The sequence below is a fragment of the Grammomys surdaster genome, unplaced genomic scaffold (genome assembly GCF_004785775.1).
Source record: "Grammomys surdaster isolate TR1022 unplaced genomic scaffold, NIH_TR_1.0 126113, whole genome shotgun sequence".
NCBI lineage: Eukaryota > Metazoa > Chordata > Mammalia > Rodentia > Muridae > Grammomys > Grammomys surdaster.
This window is the reverse complement of record NW_021620921.1, coordinates 7,690,723-7,711,586: the sequence shown is the minus strand read 5'-3', so window position 1 is coordinate 7,711,586 and position 20,864 is coordinate 7,690,723. Positions and strand designations below refer to the sequence as shown.

The 20,864-nt window shown below is 37.2% G+C and overlaps 1 protein-coding gene across 6 annotated transcripts in view; it reads left to right on the top strand.

Annotated features, from left to right (window-relative positions):
• The window catches only part of Myo6 (myosin VI), a 137,404-nt gene that overhangs the window by 111,909 nt on the left and 4,631 nt on the right, over window positions 1-20,864 (top strand). Inside the window, exons 24-35 of one of the 6 annotated variants that reach the window (XM_028756174.1) lie at window positions 937-1,027; window positions 1,737-1,887; window positions 3,315-3,523; window positions 5,265-5,343; window positions 6,869-7,029; window positions 8,056-8,082; window positions 8,473-8,502; window positions 10,762-10,800; window positions 13,260-13,363; window positions 14,657-14,788; window positions 17,771-17,797; window positions 20,612-20,830. In XM_028756174.1, the coding sequence (XP_028612007.1) occupies window positions 937-1,027; window positions 1,737-1,887; window positions 3,315-3,523; window positions 5,265-5,343; window positions 6,869-7,029; window positions 8,056-8,082; window positions 8,473-8,502; window positions 10,762-10,800; window positions 13,260-13,363; window positions 14,657-14,788; window positions 17,771-17,797; window positions 20,612-20,830 (1,269 nt within the window). The remainder of the gene's footprint in view (window positions 1-936; window positions 1,028-1,736; window positions 1,888-3,314; window positions 3,524-5,264; window positions 5,344-6,868; window positions 7,030-8,055; window positions 8,083-8,472; window positions 8,503-10,761; window positions 10,801-13,259; window positions 13,364-14,656; window positions 14,789-17,770; window positions 17,798-20,611; window positions 20,831-20,864) is intronic. The other 5 variants (XM_028756176.1, XM_028756175.1, XM_028756177.1 and 2 more) reach the window with 5 other exon arrangements.

Sequence of the window (20,864 nt, the reverse complement as noted above, 5' to 3'; positions counted from 1 at the left end):
TGAGCCTACTTCTTTGCTCTAGCTCAGAGTCAAATTTCTGCCTGAGCTTACTTCCTACCAAGTTTCTAGAAGCAGCCTCAAAAGCTCTCCACAGTTTTTCATGGGTTTGGTGCTTTCAACTTTATATATATAGTGCATTTTAGAGGAAAGTGTATGTTAGTATTCTATTTGTGCCACACCTCCCACTTGTGGACTCTGTTGTAACAACACACCATGCTCATTTACCAAACAGAATCTCTGTAGAATGTTAATTAGGAAGCTCTAAAAAACCAAAACAACAAAACAGCAACTAAGGTCCAATCACACTAGGAAATTCTAGGCCACCTGCAGTTGAAGAATTCTGTTACTGTAGGAGTCTTAGAGACTGCACCCATAATATTCACTGTGAATTTACAGAAGGAAGTAAACTGTGTTTCATAAATTCATTTGGCAGACTAATTTTTTTTAAAAGCATTTAATACACTGGTTCTCCACCTGAGGGTTGAATGGCTCTTCACAGGGGCCACCTAAAACCACCAGAAAACACAGATATTTGCATTGCAATTCAGAAGTAGCAAAATTACAGTTATGAGGTAGCAACAGAAGTAATTTTATGGTCTGGGGTCACCACAACATGAGGAGCTGTAGTAAAGGGTTGCAGCACTAGAAGATTGAGAATCACTGGAACATTTAATAGAAATGTGGCCCAGGACAGGTGGATAACAGCAGTGCTAGATATACAGATTACATATTGAACCATAATGCTAGACACAGCAATCTTTTTTTTTTTTTAAATTTTTAAGAAGTTAAAGAAATGTTAGATTTCCCAGTTCTGATGGCTGGAATAAGATAGTCATCAAGATCTTATGAGAATTGCTTTCTGGAAATGAATGGGCTTTTAGTTAATGTTCTTTTTAAACCAATTTTTTCCTGTCATCTTATTTTACTCTTATATAGTGAAAAACAAAATAAAATATCGGGCTGAAGCATGCATTAAAATGCAGAAAACCATCCGAATGTGGCTTTGCAAGAGGAGACACAAACCACGGTAAGAGGAACAATGTCTATGCATCTACAGCACTACAATATAAGCTGACAGTGAAGTCATGGTGAAGAGCGTATGGGTCCCGTATTCTTTGCAAATGGCCTGTTTGTACTGTGTATTCGGAATCAGCACCTTCATTACTTAGCTTGGTGTTCTGCCAAACTGAGTGACCAGCAAAAATGTGAACTCTAAGAGGTTGGAGTGAAAAGCTGAGATGGACCTGCTGTTCTGATTACTTTATAATTTGAGTTTGTCAATGATACCAGGTTAAACACTGCCTGATCATAAAATCGAAATTGCTCATAAAATCATCTTGTTTTATGTATGTTTATAATTTTACTGTATATATTGTGTTTTCTATCTGATTTAAACTTTGTATTGTCAAGTTACTTTTTAAGTGTTTGAAGCTTGAGTAGGTATTGACACCACACCTTTTCAAAGAGATGCATGATCATTTGAGTTTTATAATTTGAGTCCTCGTTTTTCATTGTAAATGTAGCTGGCCTCCATCTTGTTGGCAGTCATCAGTACTATTCATCTGTGTATTTGATTCTTGTTATACTTTATGAGAGACCTGAAAAGAATAGTAACTGATACTGAAGTCAGAAGTAGCCTGCCCTCTTCAGGCACAGTGCTTGCTTTCTACTGATGAGCATCTTTGCTAGGACATCAGTCTGTGAGGTAAATGTGTGATGGAGCCCTTCCATTGCAGGATTGACGGCCTGGTTAAGGTGGGCACACTGAAGAAACGACTCGATAAGTTCAATGAGGTCGTAAGTGCACTGAAAGATGGAAAGCCGGAGGTGAACAGACAGATCAAAGATCTTGAAATTTCTATTGATGCTCTGATGGCCAAAATTAAGGTGGGTAATTTTAATCTAGCTTACTTGAACTTTTTATGTAATTTGCTGTTTTTTTTTTTGTTATCAGTGTTGAAGTTGTATAGGAAAGTATCCTTATTCAAAATATAAAACATTACCAAGTGGATACTCATATTAACCTTTTCTGAATATTTGAAAAAGTTTCATAGTAAAAATTTTTAAATGCTTTTCTTCTTTCCAAAGGCAACTTTTGTTCTGTATTATTCATTTTTCTTTCTGGGGGTGCTGGGGACTGCATGCAGCACACTGAATGTGCCCAGCGGATGCCCTTCTTCAGAAATGAAACTGCTAAGTTATAAAAGTAATGTCATTGTTGAAAACGGAAAGAAAACCACCCAAAACTCCTTGATAGTGTCACACTTAAGTGTTCAGCTAGCATTTGCTGTATTTCCTCGATGGTCTCACTTGTGTGCAGGTGCTTTGCGTAGTTCTCTGCCATAATCATGCATTTCATGGTGTATTCCTGCTGTTATGTTACTTGATTCATTGTGGTTAATACATTACCCTTATTAATTACATAGTTATTTTAAAAGTAGCAATTAATTTTCTTCATTTTTTAAAGGAAAAGTAGGGCTATTTTGGTTTTCATTTTCAATTGCTTGATTATTAATGTGACTGAAAATATGAAATTTTCTGTAATACTTGTTTGTTATCATAGTCCATCTTTTTCAATGTCGTCAATTATGTGTTAGGCTTACACAGGGTTTTTTCAGGTAGTGTTCAGAAGTCAATGTATGTGAATTAGCCTTTTTTGAACTTCCTGTGGACAGGGCAAATATTAGAGGTAGAAAGAGAAAAGCATTCAAGAAAAGGCTGAATATGCTAAGGTGGGTTCAGCTGACTTTACAGCTCAAGGGTGAAATGAGTTTGTGAAGTTACCGCCGTCAATCAAAATTACCCCAGGAAAATCATGCAACAAGCTTAGCTGTACTTTCCCAACTGCTCCTACTAATTGAATGCTATGAAGAAAGAAAGTGAACTTTGGCTAAATGAGCTAGTCATTCCTTAAAAGTATTTTAAAGCTATGTTTGTACAGCTTTGTTTGCAGTGAGCTACAGATATTGATGGCTTGTTTGATAAACAGAGAATCTAATGATTATGTGTAGAGATAGCATTTGCAGACAATGTGAGCAGCTGACATGGTAGTGTATAACTGTCATCCTGGTGCTTGTGAGGTTCCTCACCTCCATACCTAGTTCAAGGTTACCCAGAATATCTATTTCAAAAGAAGATATGAATATGAATTTGTTGGTCAGCTTTGCTAGCTGTGTCTCTGTATCTTTTTAAACTATGAAAACCCACAAAATGTTGAGTTTCTCATCGTAACCACTTTACAGTGTACAGTTCAGTAATGTCCCTAACTGTGCACAGGAGGTAACTACATAATGTTTGTGATTTGTCTTCTTAAGTCCACCATGATGACAAGGGAGCAGATACAGAAAGAGTATGACGCACTCGTTAAAAGCTCGGAAGAGCTCCTCAGTGCACTGCAGAAAAAGAAACAGCAAGAGGAGGAGGCAGAGAGGCTGAGGCGCATCCAAGAGGAGATGGAGAAAGAAAGGAAGAGGCGTGAAGAAGATGAACAACGTCGGCGGAAGGAGGAAGAAGAGAGGCGGATGTAAGGCATTTGCATTGTTCTCACTAGAAGCTTACAGGATGAAGGATGATGGATGTTCTAGAACTGTATTCCTACTTTAATCCTACTTTAATTCCTACTTTATTTGTTTAATTATTTATTAATTCATTCATTCTTATTTTGTGTGTGTGTGTGTGTGTATGTATGTGTGTGTGTGTGTGACAGAGTTTCACAGTGTAGCCCAGGCTGCCCCGGGAACACTCATCTTCCTGCTACCCTCTTCTGAGTGAGGTTTAAACTTATACATCAAGATGCCTGGTACAAATCAACCAATTTTAGAATAAGTTTGAAAAAAATTTAAGTGCCCATTTTTTATAGTTATATGGAGTGGTTAAGTACAGGTTGAATGCTCTTAATCTAAAAATCTAAAAACTGTAAAAATCTAAAGTCTGTAAATTTTTATTGCATTTATTTGTGTGTGTGTGTGTGTGTGTGTGTGTGTGTGTGTATGTATGTATGTTTGTGTTACTTGTTTGCCATGGTGTTATGTGGAAGTCAGATAGCAACCTGTGGGAGTTGGTTCTCTCCTACCATGTGGTTTTATGGGACTGAGAGTATCAAGTCTGGTGGCAAGGGCCTTTACCCTCCTACTCATCTTGTTGACCCTAATGTCTGAAACTTTTTAAGTAAGCACACAAACTTGATTCATTCAATCTTCTTTATTTTATTCTTTGGCTTTTAGAGACGGCCTTGTAGCCCTGACTGACCTAGGTTTTGTTACATAAGCATACATACATACATAAGCATACATACATACATACATACATACATACATACATACATACATAAGTTGAAGCCTGCTGCCTTCCACTTTGTGGCAGTCCTCTTTCCACTGCCTCTCTCCATGCTGTGTTTACAGGCATTATCCATCTGCCTAGGAAATTCCCTTTTGCTCTAAAACATATTTATTGTACATGTTACTGGATTCATTTGATACTAACATACATGTATAGCACATTAGAGTACCCATCCATTGTTTCTCTTCTCCCTATCTTTTCTCCTGGCAAACACTCTTCAGAGTCCCTGGGATCACTATTCTGTTTTCAAGTAGACATCTCTCTTTTCCTCAAGTTTCACATAAGAGAGAACACATGGTTCCTGTGTTTCTTCTGAGTCTGGATTTTTTCACTTAACACAATGCCCTCAAGTTCTATCCACTTCACTGCAGACAGCAGGATTTCATTCTTCATCCATGACTGTGATCCAAGGCTGATTCTGTATCCTAGTTATTGTGAATAAGTGTGTTTGTACTCACGGCTATTCAGGTTGCCCTTTTATACACCAATGTCATTTCCTTTTTTTTTTTTTTTTTTTTTCGAGACAGGGTTTCTCTGTGTAGTCCTGGCTGTCCTGGAACTCACTCTGTAGACCAGGCTGGCCTCGAACTCAGAAATCCGCCTATCTCTGCCTCCCAAGGGCTGGGATTAAAGGCGTGCGCCACCACCACCCGGCTCCAATGTCATTTCCTAGGATTGTGAACTCATCATTACCAAGTTAGTCTAGCAGGGCTTAATGCTACAGAAGATGATTTGTTTGTATTTGCCTTATTGTTTAGGGCAGTTAAATTTTATGTCATTTGAACCAAATTGATAATGTGTGTGGTCTGAGGCTAACATGGGTTCATCCTGCTGTTCTCTGATGTTTGTTTATGTATAACTTGTCTATCTTTTGAAAGATTTCATTGTATGTTAAAACTCTGAAAAGTTCTCTCCCCTTTTCTTAGGAAACTTGAGATGGAAGCAAAGAGAAAACAAGAGGAGGAGGAAAGGAAGAAGCGGGAAGATGATGAAAAGCGGATCCAGGTGTGTGCTTATTGGGCTGCATTTCTCTCAAATAGAATTCCTTACGCAATGAAAGAAGTGGATCAAAACCCTGTGTTGTCGGCTTGGATATCAAAGATTACCTCGGCGGTTAAAGGGAGTGTGAGACGGGACATTGGTGCTAGGGAAGCCATGCTCAGGCCCTGTCTGCAAGCACATCATAGCATCAGTAATAGTGTCAGGCTTTGGTGTCCTGCCCGACTTCCATGAGATGAATCTCAAGTTGATCCTTTCCTTCAGTCTCTTCTACATTTTTGTTCTGGCAGTTGTTTTAGACAAGAACAATTCTGGGTCAGAAATTTTGACTGTGTGTTGGTGTAGGTGGAATCTCAGGGTTATTTTGATTTGCATTTTCCTGATCACTAAGGACTTTGAACATTTCTTTAAGTGCTTCTCAGTCATTCGAGATTCCTCTGTTGTGAATTCTTTGTTTAGTTCTATACTCCATTTTTTGATTGGGTTGTTTGGTTTTTTGGTGGTTAGCTTCTTGAGTTCTTTATATATTTTGGATATTAGCCCTTTATCAGATATGGAGTTAGTGAAGATTTTTCCTCAATCTGTAAGGTTGCAAATTTGTCCTGTTGACTGTGTCCTTAAAGAAGCTTTCCAGTTTCATGTGGTCCCATTTATCAATTCTTGATCTTAGAGCCTGAGCCATTGGAGTTCTGTTTAGGAAATTTCCCCCTGTGCCAATGAGCTCTTTCCTACTTCCTTTTCTATTAGATTCAGTGTATCTGTTTTTATGTTGAGATCCTTGATCCACTTGGACTTGAGCTTTGTGCAAGGTGATAAATATGAATCTATTTTCATTTTTCTATATAAAGATCACCAGTTAGACCAGTAACATCTATTGAAGATGCTTTCTTTATTCCACTGTATAATTTTGGCTTCTTTGTCAAAAATTAAGTGTTCATAAGTGTGTGGCTTTATTTCTGGGTCTTCAATTCTATGCTATTGATCAACCTGTAGGCCTCTCTACCAATACCATGCAGTTTTTATCACTATTGCTCTATAGTACTGCTTGACATCAGGGATGGCGATTCCCCCAGAAGCTCTTTTATTGTTGAGAATTGTTTTTGTTACACCAAAGAAAACATAAGCATTAATCATCTCACAACAAACCCAAAAGAAGATAATCACAGACACATATACCACCTTCAATAACAAAAATAACAGGAACTAACAATCACTGATCTTTAATATCTCTCAACATCAATGGACTCAATTCCCCAATAAAAAGACATAGGCTAACATACTGGATGCATGAGCAGAATCCAGCATTTTGCTGCATACAAGAAACACACCTTAGTGACAAAGACAGACACTATACTGCATCAGAGTAAAAGGCTGGAAAAAAGTTTTACAAGCAAATGGTCCCAAGAAACAAGCAGGAGTAGCCATTCTAATGTCCAATAAAATAGACTTTTAACCAAAAGTTATCAAAAGAGTTGAGGTAATAATTTTAAGGACAAAGAGCTCTGGCAAGTTGTGGCTTTTTGTGTTGCAGGCTGAGGTGGAGGCACAGCTGGCAAGACAGAGGGAGGAGGAGTCGCAGCAGCAGGCGGTCCTGGCCCAGGAGTGCAGGGACAGGGAGTTGGCCCTGCGCATCGCCCAGAATGAGTCGGAGCTCATCACTGATGAGGCACAGGGTGACATGGGACTCCGAAGGTACTGGGCTCTGGGTTGCACCCTGTCCTGGGCTTTCTTAAGCATCCTGCTTGTTGTTTCTATTTGAAAAGGACTAGGAAAGAGTCTTACATTTTAGGTTTTGACATATTTGATATAAAACCATTTAAAGTTGGATTTACTTTTGTACTCAGATGAATAAAACAAATGATTTTCCATTTAGTTTTTGAACTGTTAAAACATAAACCCCACATTTTCGGTAATGGTTGTTCTGCCAAGAGTAAAACTCAGTTTTATTTCTGAAATTGCTTAATGGCACTGCATAATGGGTAGAAATTTAGTTTCTAATACTTGTTAAACACTGACGTAGAAATTAATGATACATGAGTCTGTATTTTTCTAATACAAGTTTGAAGCAACACACCACATCCTTAAGACAGCGAGATGCAGTTTACCTGCCCATGCCTCAGAAGAAGAGTGATTCCTTTTCAAGAAGGAAGGCCAATCTTACTGAAATGTTTTGTCTCCTCAAATTTTGAATTATGTCTAGATAGTATGGTAGAGTTTGGAAGAGCATGGAAGTTCTTAATATTTTGCATCAAGTTTTAGAAAAGTCAGTATTTGTCATCTAAGAATTTTTAGACTATATAAACAGTTATTTTGATTATTCGTTTCAAAAGGCAAAACAAATTTGTGAGAGGTATATGCTTTCTATATAATGAGAGGTGAGCATAGACATGTAATTTTGGTTTTCAGAAGTGTCTAGAGTATATTAAGTTATAACCACTAGATGGGGCTGTTTGCTTGTAAAAGGCAACGGCAATGCCATTTGAGGTTAGATTTTATTTAGCTGCAAAGATGGTTTATGTTCATTTGTCATCACAAGTTTTTCCAGCATGTGATTGTTTTGAAAAGCTCCCGAGTCTACACTGTATACGAAACTATACGGTACTGCAAATGATCTGGTTAGGACTGGATATGCGAAAGTGCCCGTAACAATTACATAAATGATGTATTGATAAATACATGGCTTCTGGTGTACTAAACATCTCTGAGTTACTTTTTCAGCTTGAGTTCCTGTCCAGAACCTTCTAAGTAAGACCTTTCTTGCAGACATATAGTATGCTTTCAAATACCATCCTAATCCATTACACTTACCATCCTTGATGCAAACTGGTAACTTCAAATTGCATGAAATTATAGGGACATTAAATTTCTGTTAACACCAAATCTCACAGCATACGAATGTCTGAATTTTCTAATCTTAATATATTTTCTCTTTAATTTTTCTTAATTCTCTTAATTTATTATTTTTCAATCCTTCCAATGAATTTATGAACACATGGAAGTCTTAATGATCTTATGTCGATTCCAGATAACTTATATTTTTAAATCAACAAGTAATTAGAACACAAATTCACACTATTGAGATTTTGACAATTCAGAGCTGGTGGTGATATTAACCAAAACATCTTCTTTTCACAGAACTAATGGAACAAGACCCCAAATGACACCGTATGTCATTTCTCTTTGTCTCTTTAAAGATTGATTTTATTTTTGAGAAGTACTTCCTGAATTGGAGTAAATTTTACATTGCTTCATTTTCCCAAAAGATAATGAAATTACTGTTTTCCCACCTTTTTTTTCCTTGCCTTAGGAAAGTGTTTGGTGCTCAGCTATGTCAGCCATGACTTGCTCTCCTTTTCTGTGCTGTTGTTTCAACTTTAATAACAACTTGTTTTATGTATTTTAAGTTCACATCTTCATAACAGGAGTGGGAGAACTGATAAGCATAAGTAAAGTACTTAGTTTCCAGTGTGTGTGATGATTAATTGTACTAATATGTGAAATGGGTCTCCACCTGCAGTTTACATGTAACGCTTCTTTCATTATAAGTCTCCCCACAGAGAGAGGATTTTAGTGTCTCTTGATTACACGATGTTTGCATCTGCATAAAGATTATGTATTAGAAAAGAAAAAATTGCATTAAAATTATGTTATTAACATGTTACACAATTTACATGTAAAAATGTATTTGGGTCTTTGCTTCACTTGGTGTGTCTGGCAAACATCTTATGTGAGTCAGAGGAGAGCTCTCGAGGACAGGTCCTGTTCAGGACACTTGTGGTGTCCAACCCCTCAAGAGGCACAAGGAATGGAAGCTCGCAGCATTATTACCTCAGCACCAACCAGAAACTTGGAAGAGTTGCTGAGAGGGCACCTTTACTGTCCCTTCAGAGTTGTCATTTCAGTTTGTTAAATAAACCCTGCAATTAATGTGTGAGGTAAAATTGCAGGCATTGCAGGTAGCTCAGCAAAACCAGAAGATGAAAGCGCCTAGATGCAGGCACTTGTTAGTGAATGACCTGGTGTAGTGTTGGTGAGGGTCAGGGAGGAGAGTAACTTGGTAGAGGTTACTCCTGGTGCTGAATCATTAGGAGACATCTCTGTATAACCAACAGACCAAATGATCAATAGCCTTGAAAACTTGTTTGAGTCACTGGGAGCCTGCAGTGAGTAAACAGATGGAAGGTGCGTTAGGAGAAAAACGGACGTTAATAACAGACAGGAACTTTGAGGCTGGGTGGCAATGTAAAATTTTTAAATCTATTTTAAAATTTAAAGTAGTTTAATTTAAAATTGTACTATTAGAAAGTTACAAAATTCTGATAAACAGTATTAGGAGAGATCGACAGTATATTGCTAAAAAGACAATTTTACTAGATTATATTTGCCTAGTTTATCTTATGGATTTCACCTTCACTGGTGAGCTTCTACAAGGTTAGTTTCTTCTACTATATTTGCTTGGACAGCTCCCAGAAATAGTGTTGTCAATGTCTAATATGTACAGTGAATTCAATATGTATGTAATATACATATCAATTACATATTTGAATGCAGCCCCCTTCCCCTTAGTCAGAGTTCCAGCTGTTTGCAGGCACTCAGGAAACTGTATCTACAGCCACCATATCCATCTTTTTAACTTGTGATTTGTTTTTTAAAAAGTGATTCAAAGGATTTGTGGTTGCTAGCATTGAATGAATAGAACATATATGAAAATGATTAATTATTACGGGAAAAAGGAGCAAAGGACAGGGATGGATGAAATAAAAAGGTGTCGATTTCTTGAACCCCGTGAAATGGTCATTCGGCTTCACGGAGGCTGAGAAGTGACAGTCTCCCGAGTAATTAAAGAACGGACAGCTTTTTGCTTTTCAGATGTCCTGATACTTGCAAGGTCAGATTACCCCAGGCATGTCATGTAACAAGTGCTTATGTTGAGTTTTCTTCTTTTCTTTTTACAATTATGCTTTGCTTTGGAAATGAGGATCTCTGGAGAGTTATCTGAGCGTATCAGCTTGGTTTACCACCATGGAGCTTCGTCTGACTAATGTGCTAAGCATCTCTGGTGCAAAAATCCTTGTACAGCATCTATATCCTGCCAAGTTTCCTGAGTGCCTTTAAAGCATGCTATTTATATCCTGTGCATAAAAAATACCACCAAAGCATGGCCTTCGTGAAATTTTATCTGAGAGTTTTTACCCAGTGATAAGAGATATGCTCAGATAACTTGAAACTCAAAGACCTCACCATGCTTTATGGATAGAGTTACTGGAAAGCATGTCACTAATGGATCCTTCACAAAGTAAAATGATTTTGAATAGGTATAATATTGATAATATTGAGATTAATTATATTTTCATATTTTTTAAGCAGCTTATGTGATGCGCCTTATATATAATTGTTCTGTATTATCATTTTTTTTTCTTGTAGGGAACAAATGGCCAAAGAAATGTCAGAAATTTTGAGTAGGTTAGTGCAGTGTGTTTGCCAAAATAAGTATTTATTACAGAAATACTACTTTTAAATTCCTTTTGATGATTTGGACTAGAACCTGTTGTATGAATGGCTCACTCTCTTTTCGTGTAACTTTTCTGTATGAGAAATGCCAGCCCAACACAGAAAGAAGCCACGCTCTTCTAATCCCTGTTTCTCACTGAGGACACAGCTGGCATTTTGGATGGGAAGCTCTTCACTGGTGCTGGGTTGTGCTCTTCAGTCTCATCCTGATGGAATGAGTATTTTGAAACTCCCCTGGGGATGGGAGTGATACCTCCAGTTTGGGGGCCACTGTGTCTAGCTGAGGGGGAAGTAGAGTAAGATGAGACCTTACACATGAACACGAGTTTAAAATCCACTGCTACAAATGAATCTCCAGAGAAAACCTTCTGGTAGGGGTTTTAGTTATGAGCCTAGCCTTTAGTGGCTGAGCCATGTCTCCATCCTAAGTCTGTAATTTTTAGAAGTAGCTTTGAATCAATAATATTTTGACAATTTTAAAGTAACAACATTAATAAAAAGTGCTGTTAGTGGGTCTTAAAAACCAAATAGTAATAAAATATTACTATTTTAATGTATTGTTTATATTATTGTCTTTATGATAAGGTTAATCAGTAGATTATTTTATTTTACTTTATTATTTTATTTTACTATTTTAATAATACAGAGATGGGGAGGGAGAATTTGCCTACATTGAGTTCATTTACTACTTCTGACTCCAAATACATTTTTTAGCAGGCTTAGTAATATGATGAAAAGATAGTGTTGTTACATTCACATTTTATCCAAGAATAATTTGAATTCAGTGTTATCTTTAGAACTTATCAAAGCAACACACACTCACATACACATACACACAGACAGACATATACACACCCTATACCACATACACACAGACATACACACACCCCACACCACACACATACACTCTACAGATGTTTTTCATATATTTGACTATCAAACTATATATTATATACATTGGATTTCTTTTTCAAAACAGAGCAGAAAAACTCATAATAATTTTCAGTTACTGTACTAGAAAACATTTTCAAAAGAGTAGGGGGAAGAACGATTTTTTTTCCAGCTACTTTATTGAATGGCAGCTTAGAGATGTAGAAAAAAGTGTTTCCATATGTGTTAAACATAATGTATTGGTAAGGATGATAGATCTTGTAGACACATAGTTGACTGATTTAATCAGGTTTTACTCCACATACTCATTGTACATGTGTGAGTTCCACGCTTTTATTTGCCTTTCCCTCCTGTTAATCCTTTTTCCCCTAGACAGTTAAACTTCTGCTTACATACATACATACATACATACATACATACATACATAAAATATAGGAGTTAAGAATAAGAGAAAATGTGATACTTATCTTTCTGAGACTGACTTAATTTGATTAATATGATTATTTCTAGTTATATGCATTTTTCTTCAAATGCTGACATAACTTTGTTCTACTGATGGACGCCTAAGTTTGCTCTGTAGCTTATAGTTGACTCTTTGAGCTAAGCAGTTAGAAATGAAAAGCTATATGCAAATCCAGTTATGTAACTTGCTATAAATGCAGATTCTGCAGTAAAACCATGTTAACTGTAAAATGCAGAAAGGATTAAGTAGCCACTTATTACTCATCAATTAGTATATTATGGTCACTGTGTCCAAGAGATTTAAGTATATACTGTGAAATATACCATTTTCAACCACAGTACACACATAGGCCTTTAAAAGAGGCAAAGATACCTTATTTACTTCATTTTAGGTTTAATATTGAAAATCTAATTTCTATCACCTCAGGAAAAGGTGATATATTTTCTTTTTTTAAAATGTCTTTCTTTTGTTGAATATATATATATTTTCAATTGACATGTCCTCATTATGGTTTTCCCTTCCTCTACTTCTCCCATAGTAATAAAATAAGATATAATGAAATATAATAAGATAAAGCAAAAACAAACATATCAAATAGAATAAAACAAATAAACAGAAGGAAAAGAACCCAAGAAAAAGCACATGAAGGATGATGTGTTTTCAAAGGTGCTTTTGTCAATAATGTTAGTCATATAAAGTGTCTCTTATCTGGCCATTTACTGGTCTGCTGTTCTTTCAAAATGTAAAATGGTGAGAGACCACATACTTCTTCTCAGGTAGTTTGCCTTCATTGCCCTTTTTCAAAGAAAGGTTTTCCAGGTAGAAAAATGGTAGAAGTGGGGTGGGGGTTTACTTCTTTGATACCCAAGAGATTTTAGACCCCTCAATGTTTATTTACCACAACACCTGTGTTCCTTTTTCTCGTGTTTTGAAATCTGATGCATTTAACCTCGTTCTTTGTCACATTGGGACTAAAATAAATCATGAAACTTGATTCTGAATGTGTCTCATGTCTAGTATATTTTCTCGTTTAAATATGTGAAATTTTTGATTACAGAGGCCCTGCTGTACAAGCTACGAAGGCTGCTGCTGGGACCAAGAAACATGATCTCAGTAAATGGAAATACGCAGAACTACGCGATACAATCAATACTTCTTGTGGTAAGTGCATGGAGAAGATGAGAAGAGGAGGAGGCCATACCAATAGCCATTAAGATAACTACCTAGACTGGGGTGCTATGTGTGTGTGCACATGTGTGTGAGTGTGCATGTGTGTATATGTATGTGGACATAGTACCTAAACCACTGTATTTGTTATTCTTTGTTCCCTTGAAAATCAAGACATGGTTTAGTCACAAAATCAAAAGAAAGACATGTATTCTAGTTTCTTTTCTGTTGCTCTGTTGCTGTGATAAAATCCCCGACAAAGACTGTTAGGGGAAGAAGGGCTTATTGTAGTTCATGATTCAAGGTTACAGCCTATCATAATGGAAGACAAGGAGGCTAAAGCATTGGTCATATCACATCCAAATTAAGAGCAGAAACAAAAAATACATGCACTGTACTTACCTTGCTTTTCCACTATTAAACAAACCCATGGTTGGCTGGGCCATCTCACCCCAGTTAATACAGACCAGTCAACTTCCTACACATATGTCCACAGACAGACTAGCCTGGTCTAGACAGTGCCTCTCTGAGACTCTTTCCAAGTGATTCTAGGTTGCCTGAGGTTGACAATTAGAGCTAACCACCACAGTGCTGTTATTGAATGAAATGTATTGTGCCATTTCTTACCCAGGTCACAGAAAAGGATCAAATACAAATCATAACTCAGGTTGTATTAATGAGTGGCTCTTCTAATGCTAATCATAATGGTTAAATACTCGAATATCTGTATCTTTTCTTCTGTGAATTCAGAGTAATAAATAGCAATGTAACTAAATTTTAAATTATCCCCCCCCCCGCAACAGAACAGTTGTATGAACCGTAACACCCAGAGTCTCACACATAGTTAGGGCCTTGTGTAAAACACAGTGTTCATAATACTGTCTAATAATGGAAGCATGCTAGCTGGACAGAGCTCTCGCTGTACTCTTCCTCACTGAGTCCAGTGTACTAGAAATGTGAAAACGTCATACATTTACCTCTTGCTTGTGTTTGAGCACATTAATTGTCTTATTATTTTTTTTAAAAAAAAAACCTTTCTGATTCAATTTCTTCATCTATAAAGTACCTATTTAGTCTGGAGTTCTTGAGTAACCAACGCTCTAGGGTAGTAATCTGTGAGTGATAAACTGTACATGGGAAAGGCCTTGAAGTGCGTATCTTATCTTTGTATTTTGTCCTACAAACTAAAACCCAACAACAACTTTTGTATACCCTGTTTATGCCATCAACTACTTATGTCAGATGAATAATTTAGAATGTGAATTTTTCTTTCTATGTAATCAATAGACATTGAGCTCCTGGCAGCTTGCAGAGAAGAGTTTCACAGAAGACTGAAAGTGTATCATGCTTGGAAATCCAAGAACAAGAAGAGAAATACTGAAACAGAGCAGCGTGCTCCCAAGTCTGTTACTGATTATGGTAAAAACAAATCTGTACTTTTCACTGTTCTAAATATAGTACCTATAAATGCCTATAGCTATACATAAGGTTTTTTTTTTTTGAGTAAAATAGTCAACTTAAAGTTCTCTTATTGTGATCTAGTGAACATGATACGATCATCATTACCTGTCATATATAGCATTCCCTATGGAATAGATCTTTAAAGTCATATGTCAAGATACATTGAATTTACTTGTTATAACCAAGTCTAAAGGTAAGAATCTTCTTGTCTGTGTTGACAAAGTTGTCCAATACTAAAAACATAGTTACACACACACACACACACACACACACACACACACACACACGTTATATGACGACAGCTGGCCTATATTGGGTCCAATGCTTGCCTGGAAAGTGCTTTTTTCAGCATCTCAAAAAGTCCAAACTCAAACAAAAAAGGTTACATGTAAAAATGTAAAGGTTACAATGATTGGTTCACTCTGTATGCTCACGAGCTTACATGGGAACATTAGTATTTTTAGAAAGCTAAAAAGCATCTTATTTTTATTTTCTAAAATTGTCCTTATTTTGAAATTTAATCTAGCTCAGTTTTTAGAATAACTCCCCAAATAAACAAATATACTTATATTTTTAATATGGAGGTATGTATCCCTTCTGGTGTACTCTGGAATGGAATCATAGCCTAGAAAAAGAAAGGACTTGGTTCTTGTGTCCTCCATCACCATGTCAGTTGTCCTATTTAAAAAGGTTCACTGCAGAGTTTACTTTATAATACTGTTGAGTTTTGCCTAGATGCAGAAACCAGGAAGTGGGACAGGACAGACTCATTGGAGCTGGGCAGACTGTCACCTTGGCTCAGATGATGTGCAGTATGAGCTAGATTTTCAGTCCTTTGTAAAGATTTATTTTTAACTTGCGTATGTGTATTTTGCTTGGATTTATCTCTGCACTACATGTGTGCAGGCCAGAGAAAGGCACTGGATCCCCTGGAACTGGAGTTACAGATGGTTATTAGCTGCTCTGCGTGGGCTGGGCCTTGAACCTGGGTCTGCTGAAAGATCAGCCGGTGCTCATAACTGCTGAGCAATCTCTTCAGATCCAGCTCTTTAAAGTTGAAAGCAGCAACTGGAATTTCATTGGATCCCTTGGTACTTTTATATCATCATAATTTGTCTTAATTCAGATTAGCATCAAGGTGATAGCAGGTGTCATATGTTCTCAACACATGGTCATGTGTTTTACCAATGCATTGAGTTTGAGTTCTTGGATATAGTTTTAAATTCTCACTACTTCCTAAGGAAATAAAAGTCAGTTAAACGGTAGGGCTTCAGTGTTTCTCAGTTGTTGCGATGAGTTGAATGAGAGCAGTAAGGAAGACAATGATGGTGATTGTAGTTGATTTTAGGCAGATTATAATAAGATGAGAGATTGTGGGCATCTATAGCCGAGAGATAGGTTTTGAAAGGTAGAAGCCCCAACCTTTTTTCTGTATACTGAAAACAGTAGTAAGGTTCATTGTTTAGGTATTAAGTGGTGGGTTTTTTCTTTTTTTCCAGAAACCATGTTTTGTATGTAAGCAAACTACAGTGGCATACAAGGAATGCAGGGGGCTCTTCTTTCTTAGCTCCACTCTTAGCAGTAAAGGTTCTATGGTTACCTTTACCATGACAGGCCTGCATTGAGTTGTAAAATATACACATCTAAATAAGTACACCAAGAATAGAGGAAGCTTACACATATTTCATGTTGTTTTCATTCAAACTTTGCTATTTAAAAAAAAAATCTACTTTTGTCCCCAAATGAAGCAAATAACAACTTGCTTCTGTTAAGTACAGTATTATGTCAGGGAAATTTCCTAAGAGTTCTATCCAGGAGTAAAAAATTAGAATTTTTATGCAAATACAATCAATTTGTTAACCTTCAGATAATTTGATTATGAGGCATTTCTTTGAGATAAAAATCTACTTCCAACTGTGAAGTATTTATCCTGCTTTTCTCTGTGTATTCTCTTCACATAAAATTTGGTCTGACACAGAATGTGCTTGAGAGGAGTGGGGAAGGGGATCTTGGAAACTTCCTAGGTCAATGTCTAAAAGTCTGTGCTGTGTAGTTGTTATATTTAGCAGAATTGGGATTCATTTGAAACCATGAAATGAGGACACTCTGTGATTCACAAAAATAAAACCTGATGTCATTGACTACAAGAGTAATAGACTGATAAACTATGGTAAATTTCTGTATCGATGAAGAAGAAGCATCTCCCTTAAGAATAAGAATAGTCGCCGGGCGGTGGTGGCGAACGCCTTTAGTCCCAGCACTTGGGAGGCAGAGGCAGGTGGATTTCGGAGTTCAAGGCCAGCCTGGTCTACAGAGTGAGTTCCAGGACAGCCAGGGCTACACAGAGAAACCGTGTCTCGAAAAACCAAAAAAAAAAAAAAGTCTCCCTTCCTGGGTCTCCGAGCTTGCTCTCACCTTGTTTATCACACTAAGAGGTCTCCATAAATGATCTTGGCCAGTTGTAAATTACACAGTGAATATTTATAATTGTTTCAGATTATGATTTTGGGAATCACTTAATTTAAGTTCTTAAAAAATGGCACAAGTTTAAGATTTAAGAAATTTGAAGAGATTAGAATGAATTGACGGTGTAAAGACAGTACTATTTATTATCATTAGTTAAGTTTGTATGTCCCAAAATTATAAACGAAGTACAATTTTTAAATTTTGGTACTCTTTACCTGCGCCTCAAACAGATTTTCCTAAAATGTAATTAATCAAAGTAGCTTACCCCTCTTTCTTCATTTCTTTCTTTATTCTATGTTTTCTAAAAAATCATTTTTTAAATCAGAGCACCATTCTTTGAGCTCTTTGGTGTAGATAGTGCTTGCATGTTGGTCACCACCTCAATTGATGGGATGTGTTTATTAATTAGGAACGTGCTCATTTAACAGCTTTGGCATATTTATATTTTCTTCAACATACAATATTTGTTCACAGATTTTGCACCATTTTTGAACAATTCACGTAAGTCAATGGGTGGTAACTCATGCGCTAACGGGAAGATGGGTTAGAGTACTTTCTGCAATACTAACTTTCTACCAAACATTGTTTTGCTACGTTGTAAGTGGAGTTGTAGAATATTAGACGCCTGTCTATATTAAAATATATTCTTACTTGAGAAATGATACATTTTCTCAGATCAATTAAAAAATGTATGCAGAACAGAGATTGACCACACGATGGTGTCATCTGTCAGATTTCACTCATTTAAAACTGACTGTGCACACTTCTTACTGTAGCAAAATGCTGTCTTCATTTTCCAGCTGACCTAGAAGAAAGATTAACTCTTAGGTGATGATTGCAGAGGCTCCATTGAGATGGTACCTGTGTTTCTGTCAATGGAGATTTGAGTTCAGTGTAGTATGTATTGCACACATTTAATAATGACCCCTGCTGGCGGGAAGAGAGAGATAACGTCCAGTAATGAACATTCCTTCCATACCTTGGAAACTTTAGGACACCTTTCCTTAGTAAGTTCCTAGAATGAGTACAGTGGTTTGGCAGCTGGGGTTTTGTTGAAAAGAGCTAAGAACTCCAGTTAGTTTTGCCAACTTGCTGGGCCTGATTTTTCCAAGTGCTTCTTATTATTTGTATTTCGTTCTGTAGTCTGAGGCATCGCTTCATGGTGTAGCTATCCCAAACTGGCCTCCAAGTCTCAGTGCTCTGGCCTCAGCCTTCCAAGTGCTAAGGTTTGTTTCTGGATCCCTGACTTTTAAATGGGACACGATTGGACAAAAGCAGATTGTTAAGAAGAATATTTTAATGTCTGCTTTTTAAAAAAACCTAACTGAAGTTCTTAGCTCTTTTCAAGAAAATCCCAGTTCTTTTATTACTAGAAAAGGCTATCAAAAAGTTTGGTTTCTTAATTTTACTCAATATGTTAACTTCAGGAGGCAGATTTTTTACAAAATAAGTTACTGAATAGAAAATGTCAGTGCCGTAGTAGTAAATTTCCAATCATTTAGTCACCACCCAGGAGGGTTGTTGTTTTTAAATTCTTCATCCGTGCATCCATCCATCCATTTATTGAGAAGCAGAGTCTTACTCCTGGCTGGCTTGGAATTCGATTTGTAAACTATCTGTTTTTAACCTTCAGTTGTGATCACTGAGGTGCCAAGTACAGAGGAAGGAACAGAAACAAGAGAACAAACCTATCTCCATTTCAATGCTAAAGGCCATGCGGCTCCTAACCTCACTAACAAAACTGGCCCTTCATACTTTCATAGGCATGGGTGGTTTCCTTCAGTGCTTGTTGCTTTCTCTGATTTGCAAATAAATAAATCTAACCTTCCACAAGCTGTTGATGTTTCTTAAGGTGTAAACTAGAGCTGGAGTATTTTCATCCTTTTGGCATTTCTGAAAGTTCCTAGGAAAGCCACGTGCTGTGCGTGGTGATATGTATCGGATACGCTTTCATCCATGTGCTTTGATTTTCATATCAAGGTTCTTGGAACTGCAGTAAATTGTTCTACTTTCAAAGCTAGGAATATAAAGCGCACAAACAGCCTCACCTGCTCAGGGTATAAAGTCATTACTCTAGGGATGTGCTTACAAATTTGCACATAAAATAAAAGCCTAGTCATTTAGTACTGAATAGGGCAAGGTTTAGGACTAGCAGAAAAGGAAGAATTATTTCTTTCCATTGATAAAGAAGCTCATATATTATATTCTTTACCACCTATTTCAGTGGGTTTTCTGTCAAGAGAAATCTCATTTTGCAGTATATAATATTTTTGAAGAAAGGGTCATACTTACTGTTATATATAGTGTTTTGGGGGCAACTTTCTCTGTGCTGTTTTGGCCTTTTTAAAAAACCCCAAAGTTGGTAAAAGAAGAAAGTTTTGAATGGACTTCTCTTTGGTGGAAAATATAATTAAATGAACATATCTTTCTAATTTGAAAATTACTATTCATTTAGTTTTAAGTAGTCATATGTAAGTTATTCTTCACCTTTTACCTGAAATCCTTGTAGGAAAAATAATACTAGACTACTTTTCTAGTATGTAAATTAATTTGGGGTTACTGAGAAGTCATTTTTGGGAATCTGGTAAAGGCTTTTTTGCCAGTGGTGGTGTTGGTGGTTGTGGTGTTGGTGTTGGTGGTGGTGGTGGTGGTGGTGGTGGCGGTGGGGGCACCCATGTGTGAACCATATTTTTGTATATATGCGAAGCTTTAGCATGTGTACTGTGCCTATATACAATGCTTGCGTATACAGTGTGTGCACAATGGTTGAATGTGTTTATGTGTGCTATGCATATTTAAATGTGTGTACCATGTGCGTGCACAATGCTTGAGTGTGTTTATATGTGCCCATTCATGTGCACAGTGCTTGAGCATGTGTGTACTCTACATGTGTGCAATACTTGAGAGTGTGTGTGTGTGACCGTGTGTGTGCACAATACTTGATAGAGTGTGTATTGTGCATGTGCCCATACCTGTCTATATATGATTATATACCATGTGTGTACATGAGCACAATAAGCATGTGTGTGTGTGTGTGTATGTGTGTGTGTGCACTGTGCATGAGCACAGTGCTCGAATGTATATATGCATGCACATGCACAGAGCCAAGCAACATCTTTTGTCAAAGACAGTTCTAAGAAATCCCACTACGAATTGGATTCATTAACAGGCAACTATTACTAACGTTTTAAATTTACTAGTAGGAGCCTCTGTTCTCCCCCTCCCCTCTTTAAAATTCTTGGTGTATTTTAGGAATGATGTCTGTTTTCTTTTCCCGTGGGTGGCTGGTGTAACGTTGCCTGTTCTGTATAATAGCTCAGCAGAACCCCGCAGCTCAGCTCCCTGCCAGGCAGCAGGAGATTGAGATGAACCGACAGCAGCGTTTCTTCCGCATCCCCTTCATCCGCCCTGCTGACCAGTACAAAGACCCTCAGAACAAGAAAAAGGGCTGGTGGTATGCCCATTTTGACGGACCATGGATTGCTCGGCAGATGGAGCTGCACCCTGACAAGCCACCCATCCTTCTTGTAGCCGGTGTGTATAATTCACAGGGGAAAAAAAATCAAAC